The 9,974-nt window shown below is 61.8% G+C and overlaps 1 protein-coding gene across 1 annotated transcript; it reads right to left on the bottom strand.

Moving 5' to 3' along the window:
- Window positions 1–274: 274 nt before the first annotated feature.
- On the bottom strand, window positions 275–8,952 carry NT5C1A (5'-nucleotidase, cytosolic IA). The gene is made up of 6 exons (XM_035561980.1): window positions 8,848–8,952; window positions 2,814–2,981; window positions 1,911–2,040; window positions 1,577–1,699; window positions 946–1,130; window positions 275–640 (listed from the first exon to the last, which is right to left on the bottom strand). Exons 1-6 carry the CDS (start codon window positions 8,950–8,952, stop codon window positions 275–277), a joined length of 1,077 nt encoding a protein of 358 aa, XP_035417873.1.
- Between the last annotated feature and the right edge of the window lie 1,022 nt (window positions 8,953–9,974).

The raw sequence follows: 9,974 nt of genomic DNA, 5'->3' as shown, positions 1-9,974 counted from the left end.
AACCTGCCCGGCATGAGCAGCGCACAAAAACCAAGACCCGTCCTCGAGAGACGCTGCCTGAAGCAAGTGCAGACGAACGGGGAAGCGCCTCGCGGGAGGCACCACGAGGAAGGGGACAACATCACGACATCGCAAAAAACACCAAGGCTAAAGGAGGCTGTGGCAGCCTCCTCCTCCGCCCGCACCTGCACCGGGCTCCCACCGGGATCAGCCCGGCCGAGCGCAGCCCAGCTCCACGCGTGCTGCTTGGGGCGCCCACACCGTGCCGGCCGCCCTACTTGCTGTTCTGGGGCTGTTTCTCCTGCGCCGGCCGCTTGTGCTTCTGGGCGACGCCGTAGGGGACGTGGGCAGCGACGGTGCCCATCTCCTTGGCTCCCTCCACGTGGAACATCTGGTCGTCGAAGAAGATGTGAGGCCGGATCTTCTTCAGCAGCGGCCCCTTGGGAGCCCCGGCCAGGAACAGCGCCTCGTCCGTCTCCAGGCCCCAGCTGCGCAGAGTCTTTAGGGCCCGGGCTCCCGAGCTGGCGGCGCTCCGGGCTGTCACCAGGTAGGTGCGAATGGGACACTCCATCCTCAGCCCCTTGGAATAGAACTTCTTCTGCAGCTTCCCCAGGGCCTCCAGGAAGCCCTTCAGGGGTCCCTGCCGGAGCAAGGGGAAGCCGTCACTCCGAGACCTCCGTGCCGACCCCTGCTCCCAGCACCCAGTCCCACCGGGGCCGGGCACGCTGGCCAAGCCCTTCTCCCCACAGGCCCTCAGAAGTGGCACTGAGGGGGCAGCCGGAGCCATCCCGCAGCCCGAATCTGGCAGTGCCAGGCTGCTGGCCCACCGCACGCCATGCTCCACGCGCCAGCCCTGGCACATTCCCCATGGTGCAGCCATCGCTGCAGGCTGCCTCTCCCCCAGAGGCTTTTCTGGCTGCACCATGCCAGGACGCCCCGCACTACCTGTGCCAGAGGCTTGTTCTCATGAGCCTTTTCATGCTCAAAGAACATATCCAGGCCGTGAGCCTTCACGATCTGCTCCGACTCATCCGAGAAGAGCACGGCGTCACCGTCAAATGCCACCCGCAGCTGGTTCTCCGACACCTCCAGATCTTTGCTGGGGCTGAAGATGGTGGCCGCGGCAATCCCTGGGGACACGAAGCGCAAGGTGAGAGGTGACATTTACCCAAGGACCCAGCCACACCGCTCGTCTGTTGAGGAGCAGAGCAAAACACAACAGGCTGCAAGCAAACACAGAGAGGACATGCACGCACCAAACAGTGCCTGCAGCTTGGCCCTGAGACCTTTCACAGCAAAAACAAGTACTGAGATGACAGGCCTCACTTTGCATGCAAGAATTAAAGAGGGAAGACAGTGCCTTTGCACCAGAAGAGCTGTAGAGCCCAAGGAAAGCCTTATTCCCATGGAAACTGGAGGCTCTTTGGAGCATCAAGGACATCCCCTCCTTGATGGGATGTGGGAAAGCCACCCCACCTGCACATCGACACGGGGACACTGGAGCTATCACTCCTGGCACCAACCCCTGTGGACTCTGGGCATCCCCCCCAACCCCCAGGCTGGACCCCAGACTCACCCTCTTCAATGGCCCCACTCACTTTCTTGGCGTCGGAGGAGAGGTAGAGGTTGGTGTGGTAAGCCTTGAGGTAACAGATGGGGCTGTTCCCTCCAGTCATGCAGAACCTCTCGATGAACAGATCTGAGGGCAGGTGGACAGCGGGGTGAGCCCGGCCGCCCCCCAAAAAGTGCCAGCTTCCACTCAGAGCCCAGGAAGATTGGGAGGAGCGGGCTCAGCACGCGGTTTGGTGGAAGAGACAGGAGAAAGCATCTCCTTAACCCGCTGCCCAGCCACAATACCCCACCCAAAAGCTGGCAGCATCTGCACGAAGCATGCTTTGCGCTGAGCTCACCGTAGTGGTTGATGCTGTTGATCAGCCGCACCCCGACCTGGGCATGGTTGTTGGTCATGAGGACGATGTCGAAGAGCTCCTCGCTGTCGGGGTAGAGCTCGCGCAGCTGCGTGTTCACCGCTTCCAGCGCCTGCAGCACCCGGGGACAGGGAGGGTCAGCGAGCCCCGGGCATAGCCCTGCCGCCCTCCTCACCGAGCACAACTTGTGTTCACCGAAACCAGGGACCTGCCCCAGCTGCGCCCCGAGCCACGCGGACACCAGCGAGCGGCTTCAGCTGGGAAAAAAGGGGCTGCATTGGGGAAAAAACACACAGCCACCCTTCTACTGCCTAACACAACAAGCTTCGAGTTTCTGTTAGGAGAGGAGATTGCATTAGCTCAGAGTTACAGAGAAGTGTTTTTCAAGCAATCAGGAAAAGAATATGTCTCGCCCCACCAAGTGGATTTGCTTATTCATTGGGAAAAGGTGAGAGGTCGCTCCAATGAGGACCAGCAGAAGAAACCGCACCAAATCCAGCAGAACTGGGGCAGAAATTGGAAAACATTTAAAATTTTAAATATCTCATTTCAACATGTCAAAATTAGAAACTGGCCAACTCTGTAGCAAGACTGAATTCAGCCAATTTTATTGTCAGAGAGCAAGATGAGAATTCCCTAAATGGAAGCTTTAGATATGATCCAAAGAGATGATTTCTTCAATTCTCGGGCTCGTTGGCCAATCTGGAACATTCAGCGTTTCCCCAGCCCAGGAAGCAGCACATCCTTGCCAGGAGGTTTATCTGCACTGTTTGCTCTGTGGGTACATCCCTCATTTCCCATCCCTTCTGCATGTGCAGCACCCTGCGGTGCCCCCTCACCCCAAAACTCGTGGGTCAGGTTCAGCTTATGCGGGCGGACGCTCACCTTGACGAAGGGGAAGGCAGCCCCGGGGAGGAAGGGCTCGTTCTCATGGTCCAGCTGGTATTTCACGTAGGCCTCCACCCCTTGCTCCTTGTAAATCTTCTGCTCCTCCTCCATGCGGAAAAGCGCCCGCGACGACACCGCAATGGTGATGGCATTCTCGGGCTTTGGCTGCGTGGAAAGGGTGAGACTTGGGGGCAGCCCACGCTGACGGCCCCCCCACCTGGAGGCAGCGGCCAGCCCTCACCAGGACAGCACATCCTCTTTGGGACGGCTGCACTGACCAGGCAGCTGATGTCCTCATCTTCCCTGCTCCAGGGGAGAAGCCCTGGATATACCCTGACACACTGTCCCCACACATTCGGATACCTGAGGCCCCTTTTCTGAGGCTTGCACCATGTTCAAGCTCTCCCTTGACAAACAGGCTCCTGGGACACATCCAGACCCAAGGCACCGCCCCGGGAGAACCACTTGACCCCGCGCAGAAGGAATGTGTGTGGCTTTTTCCCTCCAGCCAGGAAAAACCACACACTGCGGCTCGACAAGATCCGCACTCCCATGCTGCTATCCAGATGTGACAAACAGCCCATGCCAGCTGAGCGTATAAACACACTCAATATAGTTATTGTGGGTGGAAACATGACAAACAGGTGGTGCAAGCAATGATTTATGAGTCATTATTATTAATGTTCATGCACTTGATCCAAAATCCACCAAAGTCAACAAGGGGCCGTCGGTGGGACTTGGCAGCCAGAGGGGGGCACCACAAAAGTCAGTCTCCTCTTGACCCCTGCCTGTCCTCCCTCTCCCCTTGGAGGGCGTTAATCCCCATCACCACTTGCAGTCTGAAAGCCGGTTCATTACTGACGGCCAACAAAAATCTGTCTACCAGCAGAGCAGATCCCAGGACGGGAGGGCAGCAGAGGCAGCCCTGCTGCTGGGAGCAGCTTGGGGCGCTCGGGGGCATCCCCACGGGGAGCCCGTGAAATCCAGGCCGTCAGCACTGCGGAAACACCTTGCCCTCAGCTCCTCCGTGATTTCCAGGATCACGAAGCACATTACCCGTGAGTAATCCCCCAGCGATGCCGCTTGCCCGGAGGTGGAGGGTGCCTTCTCCAGCCTGCTCCGCACACCCAGGTGCTCCAAAGTTCAAGCTCCCACCCTGCGTAGGGCTGGGCTTTGCAAGAACAGCAGCCTGGCAAGGACGAGCTGCCCCATCCGCACTGGGGACCTTCTCTCCCCGCAGGGCTGGGCCTGCCCCGGGGCTTGCTCTGCCCCACGCTGGCTCTGCCGATCCTGCCCAGCACAGACGCGCCCAGCAGTGAGTCACAGCAGCCCCCGTGCCATTCCCAGCACCGCACCGCCCCACTGGCAGCGCCTGGGGCCAGCCCTGCAGCATGGCTGACGCCTCTCTGAAGCCGCATCAGTACCCAAAATCCCCAGCAAGCAGATTAAGCAGTGGGCGATTAGGACCAGATACAGATTAGCTCAGCCTGAGAACATCACCGTGACCAGAGGGACCCTTGTAGAGAAATAAGATCCCCTTTTGAACCAGCTCTTTTGGGAAAGCAGGTGTTTTTTTTTTCCCCAAAGCAGCTTTTTTTTTTTCCCCCCAGCTTTTAGGTTGGATTTTAGGAGAAGTTTCTGTACTGAAAAGGTTGTGCAGCCTTGGAATAGCCGCCACCATCCCTAGAGGTCTTCAAGAAACATGTAGATGTAGAAATCAGGAGCATGGTTTAGTGGTGGACTTGTCAGTACTAGGATAAAGGTTGGACTAGATGACCTTAGAGGTCTTTTCCAACCTGAATGATCTGTGATCATAGGAACAACCCCCAGGACACGCAGGGTTATTCTAGCAAATGTGGGAGCAGAGCAGCAGCAGCACCAGCATCACTCCCAGGAGCGTATCAACCCCACCTCACACTCAGCTGCCTGGTGGGTGTTGGCTATTAACTGGCTGTGGGCCAAGTCTCAGCACTCTACCTCATTAATTAATAACTCCGGTGTCATGGGCCATTTATTACCTGAAAATATTAATATTAATAACCACTAAAGGCTTTGGGGCATCCGGCCATTAGCCTTCAGCAAGGAGCACGGCCGCTCCGCGCAGTCTTTCTGGGTAAGGAGAGATTCGCTCCCGGTGGCAGCGCAGCACCTCCTGCCCTGCCAGCCCAGCACCGACAGCAGGTCAGTGGCACACACAGCACCCAGGCGTGTTGGGGGGCGAGACGTGTGTGCAGGGCCCCTGGGTACCTGGCCTGAAGCTGCATCACGCTGTGCACACCTTGCAGCAGCGGTGCCAAGAGCGCAGGCACCTTGCGCAACGGCAGCAGGCTGCTCAAGGTCCCTTCCCTGCCATGTAAAGGCACAAGCCTCCAGGAGGTTAATTTAAGAGGTAATAAACGCAGCAATAAAAATAACCGTGAGCTCGGGGCCTTCCTCTGCCCCGGCATGGGCTGCCGGAGCCCCAGCCGCCTGCAGGCGGGAAGCCTTTGGGAACGGGACCTGCCGGATCCTGCTCATGCCTGCGGAGGAAGATTTGCCCCTTTGAGCACTTTCTGCAGGAAAGCCTCAGCCAGGCGCTAGCGCAGCTCGCAGCTCCAGCAGCCCTGCTGTGCTCTGGGAAATGCTGACTGCTGGGGAATAAGGCAATTCTGCTCTGCAAGGAGGTGAGATGCATTCTGACATTTCTTTGAAGTGGAGATTTCATCTGGAAGTGTTCCCTCCTCGAGGTTGTTTGGATGCTTCTCCATCCCCGCTGTTACTGCAGATGGTCATTACCACGCTCAAAAAGTGGCTTTAGGAAGTCACGGCACTATGGGAACTGCAGCACCTCAACTCCACCTGAGCTCTGTGAACGACCCAACAACCCCCATTTTGCCTGGGGAACACCACAGTTCTAGGAGAAAATACTCTCCTTTTTAATGGAAAGTGCGCACATCCCGCAGCCCTGGCTGGGCTACGTTTAGTCCCACGAGGCTCGTGGAGCCTGCACAGGGCTCCATCCCGACACAGCCTCCAGCTCTGGCAGGTTTGGGCACCCCAAGTGCCCTCGGAGCAGCACCCAAGGTCGGCCAAGGCTGGTTGCAGCCCGTTGCCCCACAAAATCCCCAGGAAGCGGCTGTGAGGCTCTGCTCAGCCGAATCCACCTGAAATTGTGCCTGGGGATTCAGGGTCAGCTCCTCTCCCCTCTTCCCTTCCAATGGGAGGCCACATCCAGCCCTGTCCTAAAGCTCCCCCAAGAGATGATTGAGGTGTTTAACAGAGGTGTGAGCAGGACGGCAGGGGGGAAGGTCCCACCATAACCCCAGGTGCATCTCTGGGCTCAGCCTGGACAGGAGGGACCCATGCTGACAGCCCAGCCCTTGGTGCAACCTCCAGGCGGTCCCCAAGGTCCAAACCCCATCCCAGACATAAGTGACCTCCCAGCACACTCCAGCTCCACAGAGCACCAAACCCACCCCAACCCCAAACGCTTCGGTTTTGACAGAAAGGTGTGTTCTGCAGTGAGTGGAAACGCCACGTTTTCCTCCGCAGACCCAACAGCTGGCAGGCCGTTAAATCACCCTCCTAATCGCATGTAAATCCTGAGCAGCCCCCCAGGGATTAGAGACAGACATTTGGAAATCCCACACGTCCCCAGGCCACACAGTAGAGCCGTGCCCTCCCACTCAAGAGCTGCAGGTGCCCCCCCATGCCCCCAACACCGGCAGCTCCCACTGCCACCCCCAGAGGCCAGGCAGACCCCAGCCTGCAGCCCGGTGCAGCAGGTAATTCTGCACCGCCTGGGGCTGATCCTGCGGGACACACCTCTACCCAAAAGCCTGGAGGGATGCTGGTGGCTCTGGGCTGGCTCCTGAAGAAGACCTTGGGGCGAAATTCAAAGCTTGGAGGTGAATTTTGGTGTTAAACTTGGACACAGAAAGGGAGGAGGTCCAGGGTCAAGCACAGGTCTCCTCGCTAGCTAAAGCATCCCAAAAGTCACTGCACCCAACGCCTACGGAGAGCCCAGCACAGGAGGCACCCCGCTGAGCCAGACGGGTCCCCGTGGGCACAGGGGCCTGGCGGGCCAGGGGACGAGGGGCACCCGGAGAAGGGGAGCAGCAAAACGCAGCTCCCACCAGCTCCCCACATGGTGTCACTGGAGATGCTGGGGGACATTTTCCACATTGCTGAAGAGTGACAAGTCTCACTGCTGACCTCCCCCAGCTGGCAGGAGCGAGGCTGGAGCAGGCATGGGAGCCAGGGAGCGGGAAGAGCAGAGACCCCGGCAAAGCAGGGAGCCCCCCGGGCTCTGGGGATGCTGCGTTAGCCCATTCCCCAGCCAGGAACGTGCTCCCAAAAATGTGCCCCAAATCACCCTGCCTCCTGCCAGCCCACCTGCAGGAAGCAGCAGCTCTGGCTTGCTCCTGCTCCCACACCAGCACCTGCCCTGGCTGCGGAGACACCCAGCCAAGGACGGACAGACCCAGCCGAGGACAGACAGACCCAGAAGCACCCACAAGGGCACAGACGGACAGTAGCAACCTCACTTCCCGCAGGCACAGGGAAGCCCTGGGAGCTGCAAGCCCCCTGCTCAGGATCAGATTAAAGTTCAGGGCAATGGCTAGGATGTTTCTGAGTTTTCAAAACACATTATTTATAATGCAGAAAAGTGCTCCGCAGCCGTCCATCACGGGGCATGACAGCTGCCTGGCAGGGCTGGGCAGCCCAGCTGTGTGCGAGGGCAGCCGAGCTGCCTGGCCTGGACGCAGCCTGCCCCATGGATGGGGGGCACAGCCCGACCTCGGGGCCTGAGCACCTGGATCCTGGCTCTGCCACTGGTTTGCCACGCGAGCAAACCACACCACTGCCCCGTGCCTCAGTTTCCCCCCACACACAGCAGAGACGGGCATAGTGGGCACCGAGCGTGCTGCCAGGAGAGGAAGAGGAGGAGCTCGGGCAAACACCTGCAGCAGGCTGAGAGCATGGTGTGGCAGACAACCAGCCGCATCCCCCCGCCACGCCAGGCTGCCCCTGTCCCACGGGCAGGGCGAGGTGACAGCACGGACGGTTTGCAGCGGGTGCAGGACCGGGGGTCCCCCGCAGGGAAGTAGGGCGGTGTCCCCACTTGGGGGCTGCAGAGCAGCCTCCTGGCCAGCTCCCCTCACTGGGGTTCCCCCCCACGGAGCCTCACCACGACAGGCCCTGCGTGCCCCAGGCCCCGTGGCAGTGGCTCCAGCATTGCCCCACGCTCCGGTGCCCGCAGCTCACAGGCAGCGGGGCCAGGGCCAGCCCACGGCCACCTCTCCAGGCTGCCAGCACAGCGCTGCCACGGCTATTCTGAGACACGGCAGCGCTTCCAGAGCTCCCATTTTTAAACGCAGCAGAGCTCAGCTCTGGTTAGATAACGCAGGCTTTGCTCTAATCTCCCAGAGTGGGGGAGCCCACTGGGGTGGCACCAGCGCCCCCAGGCAGGGATTCGGGCCCCGGGCTGTCCCCCTGCTCTGCCACGGCCACCTCCTGCCCCTGGCCAGCAGCTGGGGACAGGCAGCTTGTGGGCACCAAGCAGCTCCACAAGGACGTCTCAGCCCTGGGGAGACACAGGGACAGTCCGGGGACATGCAGGATCCCGGGGGGATCGGGGACTCTGGAGAGACCCCAGGCAGCCAAGGGCAATGCAGGGATGCCACGAAGGAGGGGGGGCACCTGGAGACAGCCAGGGCTTCCCCCAGGACCCCTAGGGAGATGACCCCCTGGGAGGGGATCAAAGGAAAACCGGAGAGACCCATGTGGAGCCCAGGGCACCTGCAGGAGACAGAGCACCCAAGGACCGCAGGGGACCTGGAGGAGAGGGGGGTGCTCGGAGAGGGACCTGGAGGAGATCGGGCACTCGGAGGGGGGCCTGGAGGGGAGTGGGGGCTGGAGGAGACGGGGCATGCAGGGGAGCACAGCACCCACCCTAGGGGAGCACAGCACCCGGGGGGTCTCGGGCAGCCGCCTCCCTCCCCGGGCTGGGGGCTCCCTCGGCGGCGGGGCCGCAGCCCGGGGCTCTCACCGATTTGGGTTTCTTCTTGGGGGCGAGGTTGTCGTAGAAAGCCTTGGCGTCCTCCCAGGGCCGCCCCGCCGCGCCCGGTGCCCCGGCGGTGCCCGGCGGCTCCATGGCGCGGCGGCTCCGTGCGCACCGGGAGCTGCCGGCGGGGCGCTTTTATAGGGCGGCCCGCGGAGCTCCGGGCTCCAACCCACCGGGCCGCGGCTTAACCTCTTCGGCACCGGGCCCGCCGCCGCCGCCGCCCCGCACCCCCCGGTCCCCGGTAACGGCCTGGCGGGGGCGCCCCGCAGCCGCCCCGGGCCACCGGCAGCCCCCGGGCGGGCAGGGACGGGGCCGGGGGGGGTCGCGGAGGGGCGAGCAGCGGCACGGGGGCGCGCACCGGGGGGCGCTGCGGGTGCCCGCCGAGGCTCCACGCCGAGCCCGGGGCTCTCCGCCTGCCGCGGGAGCCGCGGGCAGCAGCCGAGGGCCCCCCCCCGGGGAGATCCCCGCGGTCTGACCCGGCCCCCCCCCGCAGCCGCTTCCCTGCCCGGGGCAGCACCGAGCCCAGCCCCTGGGCCCAGCCCTCGGGGCCGCCCTTCTGGGAGCCCAGCATCGCTCCGTCCCCGTCAAACGCTCCATTTCCCCAGGGCCCCCGCGGGTCTCCCCAGCGAATACCGGAGCTTCCTCGGGGGCGACGCCCAGGGAAGCGGGAGCTTCGCAGCCCGGCATCGCGGCGGCTATTCCGGGAGCCCCCTCTCGAGCTCCAGCTCCTGCCCTTTCACACGGCAGCCCTGGCACAGGCCCAGGCTCCCGGACCCGTCCTCCCCCAGCGTGCAGCCCTGCTCTGCTGCACACACGGCAGCCAAAGCCCAGGTGCGCGGAGCTGCCCCCCAGCACCCCCGGCAATCCCCAGGCGCTGCCCCAGCACCCTCCCTCTGCCTGCTCAGGACACAGGCGTTGCACAGGGTGGAAGGAGCAGCGTGCCTGCAGGCACAGCAGGAGCCAAACGCGCCCCGTTAAACACAGAGAGGTGTTTAAAGCTGGTGCGAGCTCCTCGGCAACAGGCCCCGTCTCTGCAGGCTGCCGATGGAGAAGAAAGGCCAGAGGAAAGAAATGTGCCAGGAGGATGGGGGTGGAAGAGACGTGCAGCAACA

This window comes from Cygnus atratus, chromosome 23 (genome assembly GCF_013377495.2).
Source record: "Cygnus atratus isolate AKBS03 ecotype Queensland, Australia chromosome 23, CAtr_DNAZoo_HiC_assembly, whole genome shotgun sequence".
In the NCBI taxonomy this organism is placed as follows: Eukaryota; Metazoa; Chordata; class Aves; order Anseriformes; family Anatidae; genus Cygnus; species Cygnus atratus.
The sequence above is the reverse complement of the archived record's forward strand: the minus strand, read 5'-3'. Positions and strand labels throughout refer to the sequence as shown.

Excerpts from the sequence above, each read along its gene's own strand:
- NT5C1A (XM_035561980.1), bottom strand. The coding sequence starts at position 8,952 with ATGGAGCCGCCGGGCACCGCCGGGGCACCGGGCGCGGCGGGGCGGCCC. Across the intron at positions 2,041-2,813 it reads CTGCCTTCCCCTTCGTCAAG|GCGCTGGAAGCGGTGAACAC; the intron begins GTGAGCGTCCGC and ends CGGGTGCTGCAG. Across the intron at positions 1,700-1,910 it reads CAACAGCATCAACCACTACG|ATCTGTTCATCGAGAGGTTC; the intron begins GTGAGCTCAGCG and ends ACCTGCCCTCAG.